Source organism: Vipera berus (assembly GCF_964194415.1).
Source record: "Vipera berus genome assembly, chromosome: 1".
NCBI classification, from domain to species: Eukaryota; Metazoa; Chordata; class Lepidosauria; order Squamata; family Viperidae; genus Vipera; species Vipera berus.
The window spans coordinates 129,455,515-129,482,296 of NC_138202.1; the positions used below are offsets into that span (position 1 = coordinate 129,455,515).

Sequence of the window (26,782 nt, forward strand, 5' to 3'; positions counted from 1 at the left end):
GAACTTCTGACAGACTTGAAAGAAGAACTTGATAAGGACGAATGCAAGCAGGAGCCTGATGTTATTTATGAGACCAACTGTCACTGGGAAGGTTGTACAAAGGAGTATGATACGCAGGAGCAGCTGGTCCACGTAAGTGTTCTTAGCCAAGAGACCTAAGCCCTTGGACTGAGGATTTAGTCTCCCATCATATCCTGAGTTGCATAGTCAAAATTCGAACGACAAAGCTTTAAAAATGATCCAGCTGAGCATAGGTAAACCTTGCCAAATGAAGTCAAGTGTTCAGAAGAATGTAGCTGCAGGAAAGAAAGTCTCTGATAGTTTTCCATTTTTCCCAGCAACCAGCAGGTAAGAATAACTGTTGCCACACACAGCCTTCTTGGTTCAATACGGATCTGTTGTTGGAGTTTATTGTAATCTGCAAACCTTTGTGGACTAATTATTGAGTGATCCAGTCTTGTGCTGATTGTGCAATGAAGAGATGCAATGAAGAGGCAAGCTTCTGCTTGACACTCTGCTCTCCTGGCACTCACAGTCTCATGTTCACTTCCTTGTCCTACCTAACAGGTGAGCATGTCCCAAGAGTCGTTATGATAGAACAGGTGATAATACCTTCCCATTGAAACTGGGCTTCTGCTAGGTCCTGTTATCCCTGCTCATGCTGTCTTATATTTTTCTAGAAGGAAAACATTAGGTAATTCTGAGTGATGACTGCCTTAGTATGAGGCGCCCATCTGAATTAATCACCAAGTAGCTTTCTTTGTTAGACTGGTATCTCACCTTTTTTTCTGGAACCTCAAAATGTTGTTCATTGTAATGGTATTCTTACGATATTTTGTGAAGTAAAAAATAATGCATTTTTCCCAATAGCAGTTTATAAGACATTCTAGAATCATCCAAAGAGCCCATTTGGTGTAGTGGCTGCAACTTAGGAGACAATGAGTTCTGGTTCCACCTTAGGTACGAAGCCAGCCGGGTGACTTTAGGCCAGCCACTCTCTTTCAGCCCTAAGAAGCAGACAAGAGCAATCCGCTTCTGAAACTTTGCCAAGAAAACTACAGAATGAATGTTCAGCAGTCACCAAGAGTCAAAACAGTCTCGAAGATACACACAAAAAAGTCAACCAATGTTGTCCAAAATTGAAATAGTGAGGATAGGCTTTTAAAAATTTATTTATTGGTCTGGGACCATAAAACCATTTTTTTTAAATAAAATCATTTCAACAATGACTAGGCGATGATATGAACACAGTAAGGCACTAGTGAGGAAATGACTATTAGCCCTTAAGAAATCAAAATCCTGCATGCTAAAACTACTTTTACAATAAGATTACAGTAACATAATCTTGCAAGTCTGAATGGACCCTGCCCCATGCAGACACCCACCTACCTTCATGAGAAGCAGGGAAGGTTTTGTTTGCAATGTTTACTCAGCTTACAATTTTGTCTCAAACTCAGATTTCTTTTATCTGAATGTTGTCTTGGTTGTGGGTCTTCCTCCTGTTCCTCAGTGAGCATTCCTTCTGCTCATTACAATGGTCTGTGAACTCTTCCTCATGATCACATTAAGGTGTATCCCTTCAATCACCGCAAAGACAAAATATTACGTAGAGATTGCATTACTTCACTGGCTGATGCCACTGTAGTGATGCTATGTGATCCACTTCGACTCAGATGCCATTGATTCAGCACATTGCTTGGCCATAGCATTTGTCGGATGCCTTTGGGCTTCAGACATAATATAAAACCCATGAGCCTCATGCATAGCCTCTATAACCAGCTATAATGAAGCCTTAGAGGTGACTTGAGTCATGATATCCTGACCCACACAAAGTAATTATATATTACAACATGACGCCTGAGGCAGATATGTACGTTGCATTACTTATATCATGATGCCATGATGCTTGTGTTGTCATTTGCCCCCACCTTGTAGGTACCCCTCTCCATTCATTCCTCCTCCTTCCTTCAATACAATAAATAGAATTACTTAAGAATTACTTTTGCTTTTAATTCTCAACAAACCAGTTCATCATTGTTCGTGCAAATGGGTTTTTCCTATTCGAATGCAATAGTAAATGCATTTGCCCAAAACAGTTAATATAAACAACTTCTGATAGGCAAAAAAAGTCATACTGTGGCTTGCCATTACATCAAAAATGGCTCATTATTTTCCATCAAACAAATTATGAGGACGTAATAAGATAATCCTACTCTAAAAGAATGTTGTTCTAAATTCTACAGATAAAAGGAAAGGGTTTTTTTTTTGTTAGCCAGTCTAAAATAGGAGGGGTCTTGCAAAACTCTGAAGAGCAAAAATCAATTGAAGAATAATAAGGAGAGCCCTGAGCCAGGGAAGACATGCTGCTGCAAAGTATGAGACAGAAATGCATATGAAGAATTTAAAAAAGATAACATGAGATTGTGTGCCGTATGCCGTTTATTAAAGGAAGTTTTGCTTTCACATGAATGCTTCTCCTCAAAAGTATGCAGGCTCGTCTCAGTTGAGTGCCCCTAGGGATGCAGTGCACATGTTAAATCTCAGTGTTAAATGGAAAAGAAATCCAGATTCTAAGAAGCCCTTCAGGTATTGCATTTTAACACTTTGTATCTAGAAACAATTATAGGGTTGTGAAATGGTTTGTTTCATATTCTTTGAGATATGGATAATTATATGTAATTACATTTTTCCTAAAGTGTAGTAATAAAATCAACCTTAAAACAAAGAGTTAATACTTTAATTTAAACTCTTTAGCAATTTAACATTTGAGTAAAAATAAAGTTATCAGGTTTGGGCTACAAGCACCTAGAAAATTACTAGATGCCAGAAAAGTTATATGAGTCTCTTGGCTGTCATCTAGTGATCTCCTATACTCTTGCAACCATAGAACTGGGGACCCTTAAATCTTACAGATCTGAGGATGCTTTGTGTTTAAAAATACATAACATAGGACCTGTCCTTCTGCCATCCACTTATCTTGTTACAAGTGATTTAGGAATTTTTCAATAATTAGTTAACCCGGGGTCATTTTCAACAACACATCACTAGTGTCGAGCCCCGCAGGCCTGACATTCGGCATGGGGGGTGGCTCCAGGTCCCCTCAGCCTGGCTGTGGCCGCTCCGACAGGCCCGCCCGGAACACCTGCAGACTCCCGGCTGTCTCCGGCGGCCGTGTCTGCGTTGAACTGCCTCCGGTTGCCTCCAGCCGCCGCACCTGCACACAAGAGACATGCAGGCACCAGGGCAGGACCCCAACCAGCTCTGGACACCGCGCCTGCACAGGAAAGACCCACGGGCGACAGGGCAGGCTCCAGGCCATTTCCAGCAGCCGTGCCGGCACAGGGGTGCCTTGCCGGCGGAGACACCAACATGCGGCTGCTGTTCCGGGCTTCCCTCATTGTTCAGCGGATGGGAACCGTGCCGGCCGAAAGGACTGATATTCTGACTGCGGGGGGTTTGATCTTGGGAATGCCTGGCTGGGGAGCTGGGGCGGCTCCAACGGGCGGAGGGGTCCCGGAGCCTGGGCCCGTGAAGGGAACGGTCCCGGGTGGGAAGGGACCAGTGGTGGTGGGGCTTGGGGGTATGGTGGGGGAGTTTCCGGGGCTACATACCTGCCGGGGATGAGCATGTGGGGCACAGAAGAAAGGCGGAAGCCAAAAGGCCCTGGAGGGGAGGAGTAGCACTTATATGGGGAGCTGGGCGGATGCCGGTTTGTTGGGGGGCGTGGTGTTTTGTGCTGGATGGCTTTAAACAGCATTGGATGCGGAGAGCACCCAACGCTGACTTTGTTCCCGCTTCAGATTGCATTTGCACGAGAATAAATACGTTTCCTTTGTGGGTTGTCTTCCGTTCCTGCTGTGGTTTTTCCTGCCGTTCGCGGATGGATTATTGACAACTAAGAGGAGGCTGTGGACAAGCAGAAGTAATGTCAATTCATGAACTGGAGCTGGTCTTATTGTCTAGTCCCATATTTCCACACTCTGTGCTAGCAGATACCTTTGTAGTTCTAAGGTCAATTTCACTGTGTGACTATCACCACAGAAGACCAACCCTTTCTACGGCAGAATTACATGGTGCCCAAATATGATTCTGCAGTACTCTCTTCATTTTTCTTAATAGCTGTATGTACATTAGCATTTTCCACTTTGATACTTCTTTATTTGTCATGAATTTTTCTGAAGCAACATTAGAATTCTGTTTGATGGGAATGCAAGAAATCTCAGTACCCCATCAAAAACCTACAGATCTCTTCAAGCAATGAAATGCCTATTAACCCAGCATATGTTGGCCTGAGGTTTTCTGTGGGCAATAGCTAGAAGCCCAAAGAAGATGTTCTTATAGATCTAAGGGAATGAGCAAGCGAGGGACAACAAATAAGAACTGCCATATTATCACAATAAGGAAGAATCACAGTAAGGAGCAAAATGGAAAAGGCCAGTGTATAGCAGAATTTAATATGTGGCTAAAGGAGTGGTGTAAAGGAGAAGGCTTTGGTTATATTAGTCACGATGTCTGTAGCTGGTCCAATGAAAAAATGTATAAAAGAGATGGTCTGCATCCATCCAAGAAAGGGACTGAGTTACTTGGCAATAAAATCACAGCTTTTTTGGAGGAACATTTAAACTAAATAATGGGGATAGTGAGTTAATTGATACAGAACATCACTGTCCCCGGCAATCTAAGAAAATAGGGAAGCCAGGCACCACACAAGTTATGCAGCAAGTAAACACAGGGTCACTCATAAAGGACTCAAATGTCTATACACTAATGCACAGAGTATGAACAGTAAGCAGGGTAAACTAGAAATTCAGGTAAATGAGGGCAGATATGATATTGTTGCCATTACGAAAACATGGTGGGACGAAACCTACAAATGGAACACACAGCTAGAGGGATTTAAACTATTTAAAAGAAACAGACTAAACAAAAGAGGAGGAGGAGTTGCTCTATATATAAGAAATAACTTTATCTCTACAGAAATAGAGCACAACAATGATGAAAACTGTAAACTTGAAAGCATTTGGGTCAATATAAAAGGGGGAAAATGACATTGCCATAGGTGTATACTATAGGCCGCCCAACCAAGCAGAGGAAATAGATGAACTTTTTGCTAGTCAGCTAACTAAGGTATGTAAGAAGCACATCACAATAGTAATGGGGGACTTTAATTACCCTGATATCAACTGGGAGACAAACTCTGCACCAAGTGGAAGATCAAACAGATTCCTGTCAAACCTAGCACACAACTTTCTCTCCCAAAAAGTAGAGAAGGGAACTAGGGGATTAGCCATATTGGATTTAATTCTCACAAACAAAGATGAAATGATAGAAGGTGTCGAAGCCACAGGAACCTTGGGGGAAAGTGATCATGCAATATTGGAATTCAACATTCTGGAGGCACAAGCAATAGAACACAGCCAAACTAGTGTCTTGGACTTTAAAAGAGCTAATTTCAATAAACTTAGAGAGACCATGGGAAGAATTCCATGGATGAGAATCCTAAAGGGGAAAACAACTCAAGAAGCTTGGGAAATTTTGAAAAGTGAGATAATAAAGGCCCAGTCTAGTACAATACCAACAAAGAAGAAAAATAACAGCTCTCAAAAGAAACCAGCATGGCTGCATAAAGAACTCTCTGATAAATTGAAAGATAAAAAGGACAAGTATAAGAATTGGAAAGAGGGGCACATAACTAAGTCAGAATATCAGCAAATAGCCCGTGCCTGCAAAGATGAAGTGAGGAAAGCTAAGGCTCAAAATGAACTAAGGTTTGCGACCAAAGTCAAAAATAACAAAAAAAAGCTTCTTTCAACATATAAAAAACAAGAAAAAAGTTAAGGAAATGATTGGTCCATTAGTGGGGGGAAAGTGGAAAGAAGGTGACAAGCAATAGGGAGAAAGCAGAACTATTTAATTCGTTTTTTGCATCTGTCTTTACCAAAGGGAAAAAACAGTCCAACCTACCAAACCAGTGCCATAAAAAACAGAGTAGAAACGCAAGTTAAGATAGGCAAGAAAATGGTAAGTGAGCACCTGTCCAGCCTAGACGAGTTCAAATCACCAGGCCCAGATGGATTACACCCCAAGGTTCTGAAGGAACTGGCAGACGTGATCTCAGAACCACTGAACTATATTTTTCAAAGATCCTGGAGCACTGGGGAACTACCAGAGGACTGGAAGAGAGCTGATGTAGTTCCCATCTTCAAAAAAGGGGAAAAAATGGATCCAGGTAATTACAGACCTATCAGCCTGACCTCAATACCTGGGAAGATTCTGGAAAAGATAATCAAACAACAAATCAGCGAACACCTTGATGCAAACAAAGTCATCACTAAAAGTCAACATGGGTTTGTCAAAAACAGATCATGCCAGACAAATCTTATTACATTCTTTGACCAAGTGACAAAACTAGTGGACCAGAGGAATGCTGTGGATATAATTTACTTGGACTTCAGTAAGGCATTTGATAAAGTAGATCACAACCTACTACTTGATAAGATAGAAAAATGTGGGTTAGATAGCATTACCACCAGATGGATTTGTAGCTGGCTGACAGGCCGTACTCAGCGTGTGGTCCTCAATGGAACCACATCTACATGGAAGGAAGTGTGTAGTGGGGTGCCCCAGGGCTCTGTTCTGGGCCCAGTGCTCTTCAATATCTTCATTAACGATTTGGATGAGGGGATAGATGGGGAACTCATCAAATTTGCAGACGACACCAAGCTGGCAGGAATAGCCAATACTCCAGAAGATAGGCTTAAGATACAGAAGGATCTGGACAGACTCGAACACTGGGCACTATCTAACAAAATGAAATTCAATGGTGAAAAAAGTAAGGTTCTACATTTAGGCAGGAAAAATCAAATGCATAGGTATAGTATTTATTATTTATTTATTTATTATTATTAATTTATTTATTATTTATTTATTAATTTAATTTGTATACCGCCCTTCTCCCTAGGGACTCAGGGCAGTGAACAGGGCAATACATAAAAACTAGATACAAAAATTAAAATTATTAAAACATGATTAAACAATGCCCATAAATTAATACAAATTTAAAATTAAAGTCATTTATAAAAATCCCACCCCGTCCCATCAGGCCAGGCCAGCTTGTTTAAAGAGATAAGTTTTAAGATCGCGCCGGAAGGAGCGGAGATCGGGCGCCATCCGGAGCTCAACCGGAAGATGGTTCCATAAATCCGGTGCACCCACAGAGAACGCTCTCCCCCTGGGGGCCACCAGTCGGCATTCTTTGACCGGTGGCACCCTGAGGAGGCCCTCTCTGTGGGAGCGTACTGGGCGGAGGGAAGTTGATGCCGGCTGCAGGTGCTCCCCAAGGTATTCTGGACCCATGCCATGAAGGGCTTTGTAGGTCATTACCAACACCTTGAACCTCACCTGGAAGACAACTGGTAACCAATGCAGCTCGCGGAGTAAAGGTGTGACATGGGAGTATCGGGAGACTCCCAGTACAACTCTCGCGGCTGCATTCTGTACCAGTTGGAGCCTCCGAGTGGTCTTCAAGGGTAGCCCCATGTAGAGAGCGTTGCAGTAATCAAGACGAGAGGTCACGAGCGCATGAGTGACCGTACGCAAGGCATCCCGGTCTAGATAGGGCCGCAACTGGCGCACCAGGTGAACCTGGGCGAAGTATAGGTGGTACCTTGCTCAATAGTAGTAACTGTGAGAGGGATCTCGGAGTCTTAGTAGACAATCACTTCAATATGAGCCAGCAGTGTGCTGCAGCTGCCAAAAAAGCCAACACAGTGCTAGGCTGCATTAACAGAGGGTTAGAATCAAGATCAAGTGAAGTACTAATACCACTTTACAATGCTTTGGTAAGGCCACACCTGGAATACTGCATCCAGTTTTGGTCACCATGATGTAAAAAAGATGTCGAGACTCTAGAAAGGGTACAGAGAAGAGCAACAAAGATGATTAGGGGGCTGGAGGCTAAATAGGGAACGGTTGCTGGAATTGGGTATGTGTAGTTTAATGAAGAGAAGGGTGAGGGGTGACATGATAGCAGTGTTCCAATATCTCAGGGGCTACCACAAAGAAGAGGGAGTCAAGCTATTCTCCAAAGCACCTGAAAGCAGGACAAGAAGCAATGGATGGAAACTAGTCAAGGAGAGAAGCAACCTAGAACTAAGGAGAAACTTCCTGACAGTTAGAACAACTAATCAGTGGAACAACCTGCCTCCTGAGGTGGTGAATGCTCCAACACTGGAGGTTTTTAAGAAGAGACTGGACAGCCATTTGCCTGAAATGGTATAAGGTTTCCTGCCTGAGCAGGGGGTTGGACTAGATGACCTCCAAGGTCCCTTCCAACTTTATTATTATTATTATTATTATTATTATTATTATTATTATTATTATTATTATTATTATTATTATTATTATTATTTTATGCTGTGGATTTAAATTGTTACTTATAGGCTTTCTTATTAGCAGTGCACTGTTTAGACCACATTTTGGGAATAAGTTAACTCTTACTTTCTTTATGTTGATGCAAAATGAACTTGTAATAGAGCTGAAGTTTACTCAGAGCAGTCTGCAATCTGAGAATGTCCTTAAATTGCACTCTACAAATACATAGAGCAAAAGAAGCTTGTTCCTGCACGTTGCCTGAATGACAAGTCCTGAAAAACAACCAACTGCTTCAAGGCTCTTGTTGGAACAGTAGGCTATAAATGTGACAAACTGACCTAAATAATTGGGGATTGTATATTTCATTTGAAAAGAGTTCTACCACAACAGGATTAGAATTAAGAAATGCTCAATGCCTAATGTTCCTCTGACCAGGTTTTGTTGTTGCTGTGGATCTTGAAGACAACAGGTAATACTTTTGAATCCATAACACAAAGCATCTGTTGGGCCGAAGGATTTCCCCAACTAAATGTCTATATTGATATATTCTGAAATAGCTGGCACTGCCTTTTGAAGCAAATCTTCTGAGCAGATTGCAGAACATAGAACTTTTTTTTTGTATGAGCCTTCAAGTCAGTGTTCACTCCCGGCAATTGCCTGGACCAATCTGTCCCTGACATTTTCTTGTCAAGGTTTTTCAGAAGTGAAAAAAGGAAGTACTGGCTTTCTGCCTAAGGTCGGACTAGAACTCATGGCCTCCCAGTTTCTAGCCTGATGCCTTAAGCACTACAACACACTGGTTCTCGAAAGAGAAATACTGTAGGTATTTGTCCAGGCAGTCACCAGGAGTCAACGTTGACTGAAGTCACCGAAAAGAAAAAGACACAAATTACACATAACTAAGCCCGTTTATCAGAACAGCTGCATCCATAATACAGTGGCAGGATTCTGTTCATCTAAGAGCAATCCAGAACTTCCAGGAAACCTGTCGAGGAGAGACTCGAGCACAATAAGATTTTCTTCCGTCTTCCTGGCAGAAGTGACACGGGGTGGGTGGGTTGCCGAGCCACTCATGTCACAGCCCAGCTTCTTTTTCTTGCCTTTCAGCACATCAACAATGATCATATTCATGGGGAGAAGAAGGAGTTTGTTTGTCGCTGGCAGGAATGTACCCGGGAACAGAAGCCTTTCAAAGCACAGTACATGCTAGTGGTGCACATGCGAAGGCATACTGGAGAGAAACCCCACAAGTGCACGGTAAGACAGTGTCACTGCGGAAGTGTGCTCAGCCTGAGGCATCAGCAAACAAGCTACTGCAGGCATGTGGCTCTCAGCTTCCCTGCCCAACACAGGCAGAAGCAGCAGCAGGTTGCAGTCTGGAGCAGATTAAACATAGTAAACTCTTTCCTCTGCCGTAGCACTGAGAGAATGAGATGAAGACTCTTTCAGTGGTGGGGAAGGAAAAAAAGGAGATCTCTGATCTGCGTCTGACTGGAGGGAAACTCTTTTTATTACCTCAAGGTAGAAAAAAACTCAGGGTTTCTTTGCAGAAGGAGGAGAAGGGAAGATGTTTGGCAGGCTATTGAGATAACCCCACATGGCCCAAGTGTCTCCAATACTATATAATCCTCCACATAAGCACAGAGCAGGTTTCAATATGTGAAGAATATCCCTGCATTTCTTACTCTCTCTATACTTGTGCTTATTAAGTATATAATATCCAGCAAATATCCACTGCATTATCCAGCAAAAGAGCAAAGACTGATCCAGATCACAGGGAGACCTTATGCTGTATGCCACTATCTCCTGCAGACTAGCATTCACAGGGCAGAACAGAGATTTCACAAAGAAAGCAATTGAATTGTTTGAATTACAAAAGGAGCTTGCTGCACAAACACATCCAGTGAGCAAGGCTCCTATTCTCCTCTTTCTACTGGTCTCCTGGTAAAGCAAGTTAATTATGTCTGATTCATATCACCCATTTAGATGTGTTCTTTATTTGGAACCCCACAAAGTAATTGGAGAATTCTAAGGGTTAAAGCAATGTCTCCTGCATCTGGGAATGGTAGCATTTAGCCAGCTGTGACCCTATTAGCACTTCTAACTTCAGAGCAAGAGACCCGTTCCACACATTGCCATAATCTATATTAAAAGCTCATTTAGTGGGAAAATGTTCAGGTTTATTATCCAAGATTTCTCAGCCTGCACTTGTTCTTTAACGATCAAACGGAGATAAGGAATAGGACATCGAACAGAAGGCCAGGCTACAGCATTCGACTTGCATCCTTATACAAGATAAAGAATTGGATGGAAGATGATCCCATCTAATACTGAGATCAGGGCATAGAAATAGGAAACTGGATTGGCCAGCTGTCCTGCTCAAATGTGGATGTTTTTATTCAACATTGCTACGTGCTGGTTAAGGTTTTTGGTGTATTCTGCTGCAATTTAGTGACTATCCAGATCTCTGCAGCCCAGTTCTAAACATAGACTCTGACAGGAATTCTCCCTGCATGAAAATTGTGCATGAAAAGAGCCCCAACAAGTGGGATGGTCTTAAAAGTAAAAGCACCTGCTTTCCATCAGTTGCCCAGATTACAAATTGTATTAAAAAGGGGGTGGGGGGAAGGCGGGGGAGACCTTTTCTGTCTCCGACTGCTCATGAAAGCTAAGATCTGCCTGGGATTTATTCTCTTCAAGAGAGATTAAAACCAGATGAGATGGAAAAATGCCTCCAGCTGATTAACACTCCAGTTTTCTTTTGTTTTTAGTTTGAAGGTTGCTCCAAAGCCTATTCACGGCTAGAGAACTTAAAGACACACCTGAGGTCACATACAGGAGAAAAACCTTATGTCTGTGAACACGAGGGCTGCAATAAGGCCTTTTCCAATGCTTCTGATCGAGCAAAACATCAGAACAGGACACATTCCAATGAGGTAGGGAATGTCCTTTAGCAAACTTTTTTTTAATGTTAATAACATATAGTGATTTGTATTATAATCATAGCATAGTGACTTTTTCACATTTATTGTGCTGTAAGGGGAGACGATGCTAGTTTAATACCTGCACATTTTCTCGCATAAACTGGGCCAGATTGAGTGTTCCTCCTGCTCAATTTTAGCTTGTATATTTGAGAAATAAATTCACCAAGCTAGCCACTGAGTACCTAAAACTAAATGAAATGGCCGGCCTTGTGGGTGCGTAAGGCTGGCGCACAAGACAAATGTTGTATCATCCTCTTTGCTAATTAAGTTCCATTATTAGTAACTGGGGAAGGTCAGGAAGTTGCCTTTATTGTACAACATGTGATGGTCTACTGCAAATGGCTAATGCTGAGGTTGAAATTTATATTACCACTAATTAAGCAAAGGACAATAAAGGGAAATGCTCCAGAGTTCTGAAAAACCGCTGGGACTGGGTAAAGTTAATTTATAATCAAATCATGAATATACTTTATAATGAAGAAGCACAAGGTTTTAAAAGTGATACCTGGTTCAAAAACCTGAGGGTCACTTCAGTGATGTACCTTGAAATGTTTCCCTGGTGCTTTTGAAGGTCTTTTGCCACCTCACAAGCTTCCTTTTGAACAAATATTTTTCTTAACAAACACCATCACATATTTGTTATGTAAGGCTTGAGGGCAAAAGACCGTGTTGGTGGCAGAAGGCTACCAATGGTAAGAAGTGGAGCCATCAAAACCCTTGATCAAGCAGGGGAATTTTTGCTCCCCAAGAAGGGGGGGGAGCAGAAAATTAAGATAACCCAAAGTTGTATCTGCTCCCCAAAGTAGAGCAATGAGTTGAAGTGCTCTAGTTTGCCCGTAGACAGCTCACACCAAGCTAGATAGATTTACTAAGAGGCAACACATGCTCCAGATGGGATTGTTATAAAACTCTCAACTCTCTCTCTCTCTCTCTCTCTCTCTTTTCTCTCTTTCTCTTTTTCTATTTCTCTCTCTTCTGGGGTTGTTTACATGTTTCTCTTCCCTCAAAGACAAGGCTGGCGGAAGCTTCAAATGGACCCCCCCCCCCTTTTTTTTTTTGAGCAGATCCAAATTATTGTATAGTTTCCTCCCTGGAGAAAAAAAATGCTTGGCTTCTCATTATTTTTTCTTTAGGCAAGATTGTTTTGTCAAATGTTTAAGAATGTTGCTAGTTTGGGGTTAATCTCTACTTTTTGTGTGTGGAAACGTCGAAACTGTTATATGATTGGGTTTATTTGCACATCCCTTTGCATGTCCATCCAACGAGATGGAAGAAATGTAAACATCGGAATCAATCATGGGGTTTTTGTGAGAGGAGTAAGATAAAACTTTCTGAGTGGATTTCAGAGGACTGATCGCAATAAAACAGGAACATGCTTAATAAAGGAGCTTCTAATCCATTTTGGAATAGTCTCAGTCAGCTATCTTTTATGTTGATAATTGGGATCTGCTACCAGAACTCGGTCTTAAACATTTTTGCTCGAAGTACCCTTTCTATTTTCAGTTTATTTAATTATTTAAAAATTATCACATTTTTAAACTACCCATCTCCCTCACGGAGAGACTAGCTTCCCTATAATCCTATGAAGGACTACAGAAGGGCCACTGAATGAATGTAAGTCACTCTTCTTACCTGGAAAACTAGTTTCCTTCTAGTCTTACCCATAGATGTTAGAAATGGGTGAATCAGCTAGTGGAATTTTACATTTTTTTAGATAGATAGATAGATAGATAGATAGATAGATAGATAGATAGATAGATAGATAGATAGATAGATAGATAGATAGATAGATAGATAGACAGACAGACAGACAGACAGACAGACAGACAGACAGACAGACAGACAGACAGACAGACAGACAGACAGATAGATAGATAGATAGATAGATAGATAGATAGATAGATATAGAGATATGGAAAACAATATCTAAATCAGAATTAGGGAAAGTAGAAAGGCATTTTGCACTAAAGCTGAGCAGTAAACTAGCATTCTTTGGATGGTCTCCTTCTAGGATCTAATGGAAAAAGTCTTTAAGCAGCCTGAAGCAGAATGTTACATGAATCCAGCCTTTCACAAGGAGCTACCAGAACTATCTTGCTGAAAGCAGATCTGAAGAAATGCATTTGGATTTGGGGGAGGGTGTGTGTGTCTTCCCTGCTTGTTTGCTTGCTTCTCTCTCCAATTGTAGAGCCTAACACTGTTTATTTGTGCTGTGCTTATCAGCGGCTCAAACTTTCAAAGTTCTCATATCATCTTCAAAAATCACTGTGGGGCTTTGGATTTCACTCCACAGCATAAACAGCTACCAGGTTGACAGCTGGTGGAGATGTGGGGAAGATCTGATGGGCTACAAATCCAGTTCAGATTAACTCCTGGTTTTCTGTAGAATAGGATGTCTCTTTCCCTCCCATCAATCACCCAAGCCAATTATATTTCAAAAGAAAAGTTGCCCTAAAGAGATTTCTTGCACGTCCCAGCCACATCCCATGGTAATCTTACTAATGCAGTAATTTTAACAAATGGAAATCAGTCCAATGCAGTTATTGGGTAAGGTGTTAAAATGCTTTGATAGGGACCCTGTGACAATTCACAATTTCTCACTTTCAGCTTGGAGTTTGCATTTGCAGGATTCTTACACGCTTTCATTCATTATGAATACCTAAGAAGAATGAGTAGATCCAAAGGAAGGCCATATCCATATCAAGATAGTTTGCAAACCAAGCAGATCTGACAAAGCAAGCTATCTACTCCTAAGGTGTTCCTCCTTCATCAACATTAAGGAGATCCCAAACTGTAAAATTCCTGTCTGAGTAGTGATAGCATCTATGATATGTACACAAGTTGCCATATATTTAAAACGTTTCAGCCCCATGTCACAAAATAACAGAATAACAAAGTTGGGAGGGACCTTGGAGGTCTTCTAGTCTAACTGCTGCTCAGGCAGAAAATCTTATACCATTTCAGACAAATGTTGTCCAATTTCTTTTTTAAAACCTCCAGGGCTGCAGTACCCACAATTTCTGGAGGCAGGTTGTTCCACCGATTAATTGCTCTGTCAGGAAATTTCTTCTTAGTTCCAGGTTGCTTCTCTCCTTGATTAGTTTCCATCCATTGCTTCTTGTCCTCCCTTCAGGTGCTTTCGAGAAAAGGTTCACACACACACAGACACAGACACAGACACACACACACACACACACACACACACACACACATGTTTCTTTGTGGTACATATGCATTTGATTTTTCTTCCCTAAATGTTGAACCTTCTGTTTCTCATATACTTTTCTCACATTCTCACCATTTTCTCTCCACAAAACTGCCACTAAAATACATATCTTGACTGTTTTATTCTCATTTTGGTGGATCACTTCATCTTTGTTACTTTTGGCAGAAACCCTATGTTTGCAAGATCCCAGGCTGCACCAAGAGATATACAGACCCCAGTTCTCTCAGGAAACACGTGAAGACAGTGCATGGACCCGAAGCCCACGTCACCAAGAAGCAACGCAATGACATTCATCTGAGGCCACCTGTCCTTAAGGAGAATAATGACAATGAAGCAAGTGCCAAGCAGAGCAGCAGGTCTGCTGAACAGCGGGCTGAGGCAAACAGCACCATCACAGGCACAGAGGACAGTTTACAAGTCAAAACAATAAAGACAGAGAAGTCTGTGGTAAGAGAAGCTTTAGTTCACTTGTTGACAATACTGTATAATTTGGAGCAAAGAAATATTAACTCTTTCTCCACCCCCACCCCCCAACACACAGTTACAATCTTTTCAGATCTCCTAGTTTAGATTTCACCTTAGCCCACCTCCAACTTTTTCAGCATCCTTTTCAATATCAAATTTAAGACTTCATACATCCACAGACATGGTTATTAGATATTACCAAACAAAAGGTGAAAAGTTAACATTTGGAGTTTATTTTTGAGAATGGGAAGATTGTTTTTCCTGATAAGTGAAACAGCAGACTAGCTTTTACATCACACTGTGATTAAAATTTGGTAGGATTCCCAGGAGCAAATCCATGAAATACAATTGTCCATCCTCAGAGAGATAATATTTTGAATTTTAATAACATATAAAGCTACAATTTCCAGAGGGGTAAACTGTATTAGTCTTTTGTACAGAGACATTATTTTTCCGATACCTGTATATTCTAAGCAAGATCATAATTATGCTCTATCCTAGTATTGTCCATCTGGTTCTCCAAATTATTATGAAAAAATGATTTGAAGGCTCAGTGTGAGAAGCTCCAAACCATGATTCAGCTCTATGCCCCACTCTTGACATATTCCCCAAATTACACCTTCTTTAAACATCCTACCAAAGATGTGATGGCACTTTACTACTCCTGTGACAATCCCCACCTCAGCATCTGCTCTGCTTTTCTTGCTTTCCTCAATTGTTCCTCTTTAGTTGCAGTATTAAGTGACACAGGCAGGCATGGTAACTTGGGACTCTCACCCTGAGGATAAGAGCATTTTGCATTGAATTGAGAACATGAGCTGAACAGAAGCTTGTCTATTGTGCTCTTTGTCTGAATTTTGACTAAAAGTCGGTGGAGCTTCTCTCCTCTAGAAAGAAAGATGGAGAAGAAGACATATTACTTAAAATACTAAATAAACACTTCTTCCTGACAGAACCTATGGAAGGAGTACATATTTATGTGTGGCCTGGTCTGGTTTTATTCATCTGACTAAAATATGGGCCATAGAATATTCTCTCCAAAGTAATGCAGATCTCAAAAGAAATGAAAACTTGACCGTTCCTTTTTTTTAAAAAAAATAATATTAACAGTTATTTAAAACCTGAGACTAATAATATTGACAATTATTTAAACCATTTGATGCTGTTACTATAGTAATTATCAATTCTGCAGAATACATTGGTTCTATATGTCCAGATGACAGGTGAGGCTGAGAAATACATACCTTAAATTCATTGCAGATAATCATTTAGCAGATAGGTCAGCGCTATGATATACCAGAAACTGCATTTGAATTAAATATAAAACCGGGATACACTGAACAGGTATCCCTAAGAAAATGTCAACACCAAAATGAAGTGCATTACTGATGTTTAAATAAGGTATACATTTTTAATGGTAGTGACAATATAGAGAGCTATATTTCACATTCTATATATTTGAGTGGTAAATATATGTTTCAACTTACTTCAGGACATCTGGGTGAAGGAGTGAAATTATTTCTAGAATTGGATACTCTGACACTTATGATGAGACATGAGTACTGATTGTGTACCAAGACATATTGTCACATTTGGATTCTGCAAAAGTACTGTATACAATGATGGTAGTTTTAAAACAGATTATAAATGTGATGTTACAGACATTCAAGCAGTGTTTTTTCTGTGCCGTGGCTGTTGCTAACCTGCCATTATTTTATTTTTTTTGCCTCATGTCTTGTTCCATCAATAACCTCAACCCCTTCCCCTTTGTGTTGTCTGCGTTCTAACAACCTGTTCTTTCTCCTCTCTTAACTTTTTCTACTCAACTTCACAAGGACAGTCGGTACTAAGGTGAGCAAATACCCTGTCTTTGTCAAAGTCTCTTACAAAAGACATTATGTGCTTTGTCCTGTGTATGTGGCTAAGCAAACCGGCTGTGTGGTCTCTGTAGAGCTAGATGGCCTGTTTGGAAAAGCAGCTATAGTTAAGTATCTGTTACAGTGGTCTGCAATTCTTTCTCTCTCATCCTTTTTATGTTGGCATTCCACAAGTAAACTAACTATCCTATTGAGAACCCACACCTATCAAATTCATTAGACAAATCCTCCCTGGTCCAAAATTTATGAGGGAGTGGTAATTCCTCAGTTCAAGACACAGTTTGGAACAGACAACTGACACTCTTTTGAATGAAATGTTCAGCTTAAGATAAACTATGGTGTGAAATATGTGCTCACAGCAAAACTAAGTACAGCTAGTCCTCAACATATGACTGCAATTGAGCCCAAACTTTCTGTTGCTAAGTGAGACAGTTAAGTGAGTTTTGCCCCATTTTCCAAATTTTCTTGCCACCATTGTTAAGTGAATCACAGCAGTTGTTCAATTAGTAACACTGTTGTTAAGTGAATTCAGCTTCCCCATTGACTTTGCTGGTCAGAAAGTGGCAAAACGTGATCACATGAGCCTGGGACTCTGCAGCCGTCATAAATGTGAACCACTTGCCAAGCATCTGAATGTTCATCACGTGACCATGGGGATGCTGCTGTGTCATAAGTGTGAAAAATGGTCATAACTCACTTTTTTCAGTACATTGTAACTTTGAACGATCATGTTGCAAGTTCAGGACTGGCTGTAGTGCCACCTGCCATTTATATACAATGTTTTAAGAAGTGGCAGAAATATTATATTCCATTTCTGTGTTCATGTTAGCCAAGTCCCTGCTATTATAATAACATTGTAGTGTTGGGCCTCTTTGGTTATGAACTGCATCGCCAGCATCCTTTTGTTAGCACTTTTCACCTTTTGAGAAAAGGCTTCTTTTTCCTGTCCATTTACAAGTAATCTTAAAATATATTTTGTCCATAAGAAAATCCACTTTGGTAACTGTTTAGTCCTCTGGAACAATACTGTGCTAGAAAAAGAGAAAAGTCATTTCAACTCAGCGTTCCCAGTCTATAGCCACAGAGGGCCAGCAATCATAAATCATGATGCCATGGGCCAGACAGCAAACAAAAAAAACGAAAAAGCCTTCCTTTGAGAGAGCCAATGCAGGACATTTAACTTTTATTGCAGATAAATTACTTAATGTGAAACGTAATTCCTAATAAAAAACATTTACCAAACCAAGTCTGCAAATCATGCCCTTATCTGCTTATAAAGACTGTCAGCCAAGCATGCTGCTCGCCTTTGAAGCAAAGGGCATATACGGTGCCTAAAGCATTTCAGGTTTGATTCTGCTGCAGATAAACAGGCATATTGTAGAAGGGGAAATGTACTCAGGTTCCAGGTTTATCTGACAGAAGCATCAAGAGCTTAGCTTTTCTTGAGAGAGAGCACATATAATTCTGTGCTAACAAAAAAAAGAAAAGAAAATACGCCCCCTTGGCTTTTAGCTCCCTGCTGTTTACATACCACTGCTTTAAAAAGTCATAAAAATTAAGTAAATCATTTCAATGGCTTATCTGATGGAAAAGCCTGTGCCCACACTACAGTGCCATCACACTTGTCGGCAATAATAGGCACATTGGTTTATCAGGTAATGAGGATTTGTTTACCTAAAGAACAAATCTGGCTTAAATGAAAGTTGCAATGCACTTGAATGCTCTTAATGCAGGACTGAATTTCAGTACTGAAGGCGGACTTAAATTGTTCTTCAGTTCTCCCTCTCATGCTGATTTAAATCTGAGAATATTTAATATGAAGCCTAAGCTTAAGTCCATAAAATATTTTTGTTTATTTAAATTTGTTGAAGCCACTCAACTCCAGTGGAATTTGGGCAGCATACAGGAACAAAAAATGCATAAAAACAAAATATAAAACCACACGGATAGCCCACACTAAAACGTTCTTGAACTCAGATCAGTACAAAGCACACATACATACACACACAGAGAGACATAAACGAATACACTAATCCCAGGCCTGAGACCAAACAAGGTTTGAAGAACACAATCTGAGTTTTCAGAAAGAAAAATTACAACATTCTAGGATAAACAATACAACTCTCAAGATGCCTCAATAAGCATTCCAAAGCTTTGTGATTTTTTTCTCTCTTTGTCTGCAGGGGAATTCTTTAATCAGTTAAATCACTTTAAAAAAAACTTACAGGGTTTAGTTAAGAAAGTCCTCCCCACCCATCCCTGGTAAGATTTATTTTCTTGGGCCCTGAAAGCATCTATAATTTATAGCTAATTTCTGACATGTTCAAATAGACACCAGAAATATTTCAATCTTCTCAATGCTATTTTTTCCCTGATTTTCATTTATCCACACTGCACTTTAAGTTAAGGGGGTATAAACTCATGGGATTTTTGTTAACCCACCCCAGTCCAATATATTTTGTGATGATGTCATGGACCAGTCACCAACTCAATCATCGCAGCTAATCAGATTAAATATAATATGGGAAAATGAGGCAGAGGAGAAGGCAAAGAAATAAGAAAAAGAAATGAAAAACAAAGATGTGCCAAGATATGAAGTAATCAAAGGATGTCAGAACATTCCAAATGTTTAGCAGAATGGTATATTTCCTAGTAATTCATTTGGTTGTCTCATTCATGTTAATTTTGCAGTGAATTTTAAACTAAACCACTCTTGAGTGCAGCCTTAACTTATAGAGCTAACTAAGAACACGAGGGGAAAACCTGGAATGTCTTCAATTGGTGGTCTTGTCTTTGCTTCTTTAAGATGTATCAGTCCAGTCCTGGTGGCCAATCATCATGCAGCAGTGAACCATCACCCCTTGGGAGCATCAACAACAATGACAGTGGAGTGGAAATGAACATGCACAGTGGGGGAAGTCTGGGGGACCTGACTGTGTTGGAGGATAATACTCCTGTTGTGGACTCGACAGTCTCATCTGGTAACTCAACTGTCGGTCTTCAACTAAGGAAAAACATGTCAGCAATGCAACGCCTTGAGCAGCTCAAGAAAGAGAAACTCAGGACAGTGAAGGATTCTTGCTCATGGGCAAATCCAGCACCACAAGTCAAAAACAGCAAGCTGCCTCCCATCCCAGGCAATGGTAAGCCAGCCTACTATTTCATATCTATCCAAACAGTGTTTCTAAATATCTTTCCTATACTTAAAACAGTGTTGGAGACTCAGCCGGGATCCAAACCTATAGGATGAGCCAAATAGGCACACAAAAATCCCTTCCCTTGTCTCTACTCCAATATCACATTGTATTGTAATATTGCTTTTCTGTGTTTCTTAACTATTATGAGAACTACTCATCACATTGTAGTATTGCTTTTGTGTGTTTCTTGACTGTTATGAGAACCAGTGCATGAGATATAAACTTAAGAGTATATGCCAACTTAAAAGAGAATGTGACTAAATTTTACCTAGACAAAATATGTTCTATTCCAATTTTCAATATTCCAGTCTTTTCTGCCTTCTTGAAAAATAATGTGCAAGTTCATACTTGAAACAGAAAATGGGGATGTGCACACCAGCATCTCTTGTGATGTCTGTCTTGAAAGAGATAACATCTTGCATTATGCTTGAAGGTTTCTTGACTTAACAGAAAATGAACAGGGGTATTGGGATGGTAGCCAGTTTTGAAATATAGAATTATGACTTGAACAGATGTACATTTTGTTTTGCTGTTTCAGTAGTGTACAACAAAATTAAGGTTTTCTTTGCCCAATTTTGTTGGAAATAATTTGGAAGACAGCAGTGGTCCTTCCAGACCACTTTCCTCTTTCCAACCTACTTTATCCATATGTGTGAGCTGGATAAGTATTCAACCTGCAGTGATGATATTGTTTGTATCCAAGTGCAATAATGGGATGCCTTTCTTTTTAATCACTGACCCATAATCTTACTCTCTCTTTCTCATTTTCTTTCAGGTTGTCTGCTGGACAATATGCGTGGCACCTCAACAATGCTGCCTAACCCAAGAATAACTGAGCTGTCCATCAATGAAATTACCATGCTAAACCAACTAGCTGAACGCCGTGACAGCTCAACCAGTACTATCAGTTCTGCCTACACAGTCAGCCGCAGATCATCAGGAATATCCCCTTACTTCTCCAGCCGCCGTTCCAGTGAAGCTTCTCAATTTGGAAATCGCCCTAACAACACAAGCTCTGCTGGCTCCTATGATCCTATTTCCACAGATGCCTCTCGCAGGTCAAGTGATGCCAGTCAATGTAATGGAGTCTCTGGTCTCCTGAATCTCACACCAGCTCAGCAGTACAGGCTGAAAGCTAAGTATGCTGCTGCCACAGGTGGCCCACCACCTACACCATTACCTAACATGGAAAGAATGACCCTGAGGAATAAAATCTCTCTCCTTGATGGTTCAGAGCCTCCTTTGCCTTCATTTCATCTCCCTCCAGGGCCAAGGCGCTGCAGTGACAGCAATGCTTATGTGTATGGGTCATCGCCTGCATTCTCTCATGAAGTGCCTGGGAATAGTGCAAGACGGGCAAGCGATCCAGTGAGGAGACCTGCTGGAGACCCAAGCTCCTTTCCTAGAATCCATACTTTCAATAGCACCAACAGCATGAATCTTCTTCACCCTCATGCAGACAGAAGACAATTCAACCTTCCAGTCTTTCCACATTCAGACAGGAGTCTTGCTAGGCATGTGTATTCTCCACGACCCCCAAGTATTAACGAAAATATTGCCATGGAAGCCATGCCCGGTGAGACAGATAGTTCTGTGGTAGATGATGATATTGTCCTACCTGATGATGTGGTACAATACATCAAATCCCAAAACAATGGGATTGCCACAGAGAACTCTTCTACAGGGTATGGCGGTGAAATGCAAAACTTCCAAGTAAATGCAAAAGTGCAAAATAACAACACATTAAACCAGCGCAGAATGGCTGTTCCAGATCTGAGTATGAACCATTCGACCTCTGTTGGTGGTGGATGCCAAATAAACTATGGGGCTAACTCTAATTTGCATAAAAATAACATGCCAGTCCAATGGAACGAAGTTAGTTCAGGAACTGTTGATGTACCCTCCTCTCAAGCAAAACAGCAGTTCCCTCAACGGAACCTAGCTGTATTCCATCAGAAGCAAAATTTTGGTCAGTATCAGAACTTCAACCAACCACAGTCGCAGGTAGGCCAAAACAACACAAATGGAAATCTGCAGCAATTTGTGCAGAAGAATGCAACCATGGATGGACAAAGGCTCAACTGCATGCACTTAAAGCAGCAACAGGTGAATCCAGGTTCTGGTAACAACCTAGACCTGAACTCCCATGAGGTGTTCAACCAAGTTCATCAAATGCTAAGTCCAAATACGATGGGCAGTGATGTCACCCAACTTTCTCCTTCCTGTAATAACATGACCATGAAGCCTGCATTCCACGTTCGTTCTCAGCAATTAGATAATGGGGCTAATCCCATTTCAATAGTTAGCAATGGTAGGGAATATGTCATGCATAGTCAAGACACGCAGGAACCAGGGTATCAGCAGAGCTTTTCATCTCAGTCAAGCCACATGAACTTCTCCATGACCCAAGACGATTTCCACCAAGCTTCTGCATTAATAACCTCAAATCAGCCAAACTTTGAGCCACAACAGAGTACAATTGGCACCATTGGACAGAGCTTCACTTCCTCAATGATACAACCTCAACCTCCACCTAATCCTAATCCAGGAAACAAGCACCAAGGAGTCCGTGCTGGGCAGCAGTTGGGATACGTGAGAATATCTCACCCAACAAATGATGTGAGCTCAGGGCAGCAAAGGGCACACTCTTCCCCCAAGAGAACAACTGGTATAGGATCGTTGCAACCACAGTTTAACAGTAGTACAAGGGAAGGCCATTTGATGCACTATTACGGTCAAATACATATGTATGAACAAAATGGGAATGTCAACAATCAAACTGATTACAGTGTCAGACAACAATGTGCGCTGAACACCAAACCGGCCACCATGCCTTCCCCTGGTGCTAATCAAGTTTCTAGCACAGTGGATTCTCAGGGTCTGGAGTCTCCTCAGATAGATTTTGATGCTATCATGGATGATGGCGACCATTCAAGTCTGATGTCAGGAACCTTGAGCCCTAGTATCCTGCAGAATCTCTCTCAGAATTCTTCTCGCCTTACAACTCCCCGAAATTCTCTGACACTGCCAGCTATACCAACTGGAATTAGTAATATGGCAATAGGGGACATGAATTCTATGCTGACCACCCTGGCAGAAGAGAGCAAATTTCTTAACATGATGTCCTAATGCACGGGTGTCAAACTCGCCATGTCACGTGATGTGTCATGACGTATCACGACTTTTTTTGCATTGCCGGAGCAGGATGGGTGCAGCATCCGTATGATGCCACCAGCCCACAGGTCGGCAGTTTTACACCTGACCTAATGCATAAAGCACAAATGTACCTCTAGGCATATCCAGAGATTATGTGCTGGGCAATGTTATGAATGTGCTTTTCTTTAAAAAAAAAAGAGAGAGAGAGAGAGAAGGAAAAAAAAGTTGCCATAGAGTAGACTTTTACGAGTATTAAAACATATTAAGGGAATTCCAAGTAAGAAAAAAATATCTTTGTACAAACATGCATAAACTGTGTAAAAAAAGCACTGAAAAGATGCACTTCTAGTATTATTTTGGTGCTTGTTTTGGGGAGTGCTGAAAGATGCCACCATCCTTCTTAAAGTGCTTCTAAAGTGTGTCACCGTTTATAAAAGGTAGACACATTGAGAATCCTTTAAAAAACCTGACTCTCATTGCCACCATCCCTTCCCTTGTTAGCTTGCAAAGGGTTAACATTTCTCAAACCATCAACCTCAAAATTAGATGGCACTTTGCCAGCTGTGGGACACTCAAAAGCCATGCGTTAAAACAGGGGTCTTCAAACTTGGCCCTTTTATGACTTGTGGACTTCAACTCCCAGAATTCCTCAGCCGGCCATGCCGGCTGAGGAATTCTGGGAGCTGAAGTCCACAAGTCATAAAAGGGCCAAGTTTGAAGACCCCTGTGTTAAAATAATGAGAATCAATGTTTCAAAGGAAGCTTTACTTTTTGCAATCTCCTTTTACCTATAGCTGCAAATATGCCTTGTCTTCCCTAGCAAGAATTATAAATTTAACCATACGCAAAGCCATACTATAAATGCTTCATGCTTTGCTTATGACCAGATGCATGTATGCGTGCACACACACACACACAACTTCATTATTACAGCCAGTATCGCTCTTTGTATCTTGTAGCTTAGCTGAGAATTAGCTTTGCAGCGAAGTGCCTTACTGTTCATTAACAGTTGAGTCATCAAGGCATCTGTTGTCCAGTAATGTCAAATAAAGTGAATTGCCAGAAGCCTATATAAAATAAAGGTGCATTTATATCAGGCAACACAGCATTGCTAAAAAGAGATTTGAGAGAGACACACTGATGGGGAAATGTGAAAAACTGAATGGCCTAATGGGTTTTGGTTTGTTTGTTTTTTTTTTCTAATCAGAGGCTATCATGGAGAATGTAGTGGAGGTTTGAAAATCAAGCTAATTTCAAAATATTGTAGGGAAAAAAACCTACCATGCATGGTGTGACACACAGATCACTCTGTATGATCTCTGTGACTTCACTTTGGAATTGCTCATACAAAAAGAGCAGTGTTAGAGTTTGTTAAATATAACATAAAAATGATGCTGCAGAAATGTGTACATTTTTATGTCATAAAATTTGTTCATCCCTCCCAGTTATGTTTAATTACAGACTGCATGAGACAGCTCTGACTGATATGTCACTTTGGAGGTGGCCAACTAGCTTTGGTAAAAATGATCTTTTGTTTGCTTGGCCAGTCGTGATGTCTCAGTCTCACCTTGCAGCATTATTGTGAGATTATAAAACTGCTCAGAGTTCCTTGGGAAAGAAGGGTAGCACAGAAAGAAAATAATTTAAGCATGAAATTAATAAATAGTGCCAAGCGCCTCTCCAAACCCATGGTTGGAACTCTACAGTGGCATGATCTCTTGAAGGATTAGTGTAGTTGCTTTGAAGACCTTCCCATATTACCTAAGCATGGAGAAAACAAGGAGTTCAACAGCAGTCCTTCAGAAGGGTCTTCTGTGTCTTTGCCATTGTGCTCAGATGAAATGGGAAGGCCCTTGAAAAGCCAAACCTTCAAGATAGCATGAGTAGTAGAATGGTTTGTCTAACCCTAATCTGTTCAGTGCTACATGCTCATCAACTTTGGCTCATAAAAATGGAACAGTGCCATTATGGCAAATTTGTGGTCAGTTATGCATCTTATGGCATCTACGTTGCCATCCATTTGCTGCATGTTTAGCTAATCTATACTGTTTATATACCTAACCCTCCAGTAAGAAGAGACAATACTTCCAAGCCTCCCTCTCTCCTTCTCTCTCTCTCTCTCTCTCTCTCTCTCCCTCTCCCTCTCTCTCCCTCTCCCTCTCCCTCTCTCTCTCTCTCTCTCTTAAGATAATTTTTGGTGTCAGTAAGCAGCTCCTGCCAAAACTGCATGTCATCCAGAAGTACTTACACTGCATAATTGCATTAATTAATTCATGCAAACCATTGGGGCTGTTTATGCCTCTATCTAATAGAATTTTGGAAAGCATTACTTGGAAAGAGGAAATTATGAGATCAGACAATCATTAAGCCAGGAAAAGCTTGTGAAAAAGTAGAACATGAAATCAGGCAGCTGCCAATTGCCAACACAGGGTAGGGTGAACATCAAATGTAAAAACCTTGGTGTACCAAGGTTTGCATTTTTATAAAGGGGCTCACTATATTTGGGTTAGGGTATTCAAGCCCAAATCACAGGCACTGTATATCAACATACATCAGTATCTGTCTAGCCAACATTTCTGGGTAACTGCTGATAAGACCAATTTCACTCTCCTATACAGCTTCTGCTTTTCCAAATCTGCTTCAGATGGTTGAAGTTTAGCTAAAACAGGTTTGAGAGCACACCAAAAAGAGGAGCAGAGGAGACCAAAACATAAAAGGAAAGTCCAATTGTCTTCTTTTGTGACATTAGAGTTAGCTCTATGGGTTTTATGGTTCAGCAGAATTACAAAAGCATAGCTGTAAAAGGATGGTGTATTATAAATTCCCCACTTCATATATATTTATACATTTGATTAGAGTGATTTGTTTCATTATTTATTTTTGAACTTAAAAAAAGGAGATGTAAACCCAGTTCTTTAAGGAAACAGAGGCCCCCAAGAGTGTCTTTGCTCATTTTTTCTATCATTATTCTGTATCAGAATCTGATCCCTTTACAGTGCCATTTATCCACCTCGTAGCCTCTACCTTGGAAATACAGAGTCAGGCAAACATTGCCAAGAGTCTGATTAGAATGACTTGAATGTGGACCATTCTGATTGTGTCCAAGCATATGGCCATAAAGCCAAGCCAGTGACACTTCTTCCTGCCTCTTTCCATACAAAAAGGTATGGGAGTTTTGAATAACCATGATTACATCAGGAAATGCCAATATAGAAACTGGTTCTCACCTTAGCATGGGAATGTAGGTCCCATTTAATCATATAAGAAGGATGAGTTGCCATAGCTGATTATAAGCAGGAGATGGATGACTGTCTCACAGCTTTCCCTGTGTGTCTAATGTTTAATGCCTTTTCTCATATCAGAGTTTGTGGTGGCAAAATTTTCTGGATAGTACATTTCCATATCCATTTCTTATTAGTTATCCTTTCCTTTGCCTGTATATTTTTCAGTGTCAGCAAGAAAAATCACTTTGATTATGTCTTTCACCGTGTTAAAGGTTAACCT

General features: G+C 40.8%; 1 protein-coding gene across 1 annotated transcript in view; it reads left to right on the forward strand.

Moving 5' to 3' along the window:
- Positions 1–23,251, forward strand: part of GLI2 (GLI family zinc finger 2) — a gene marked incomplete at its 3' end in the record, with an annotated part of 274,691 nt that extends 251,440 nt beyond the window's left edge. Inside the window, exons 9-14 of the mRNA XM_081340777.1 lie at positions 1–132; positions 9,481–9,630; positions 11,145–11,309; positions 14,749–15,030; positions 19,732–20,068; positions 20,898–23,251. Coding sequence (XP_081196903.1) covers positions 1–132; positions 9,481–9,630; positions 11,145–11,309; positions 14,749–15,030; positions 19,732–20,068; positions 20,898–23,251 — 3,420 coding nt within the window. The remainder of the gene's footprint in view (positions 133–9,480; positions 9,631–11,144; positions 11,310–14,748; positions 15,031–19,731; positions 20,069–20,897) is intronic.
- Positions 23,252–26,782: the final 3,531 nt, after the last annotated feature.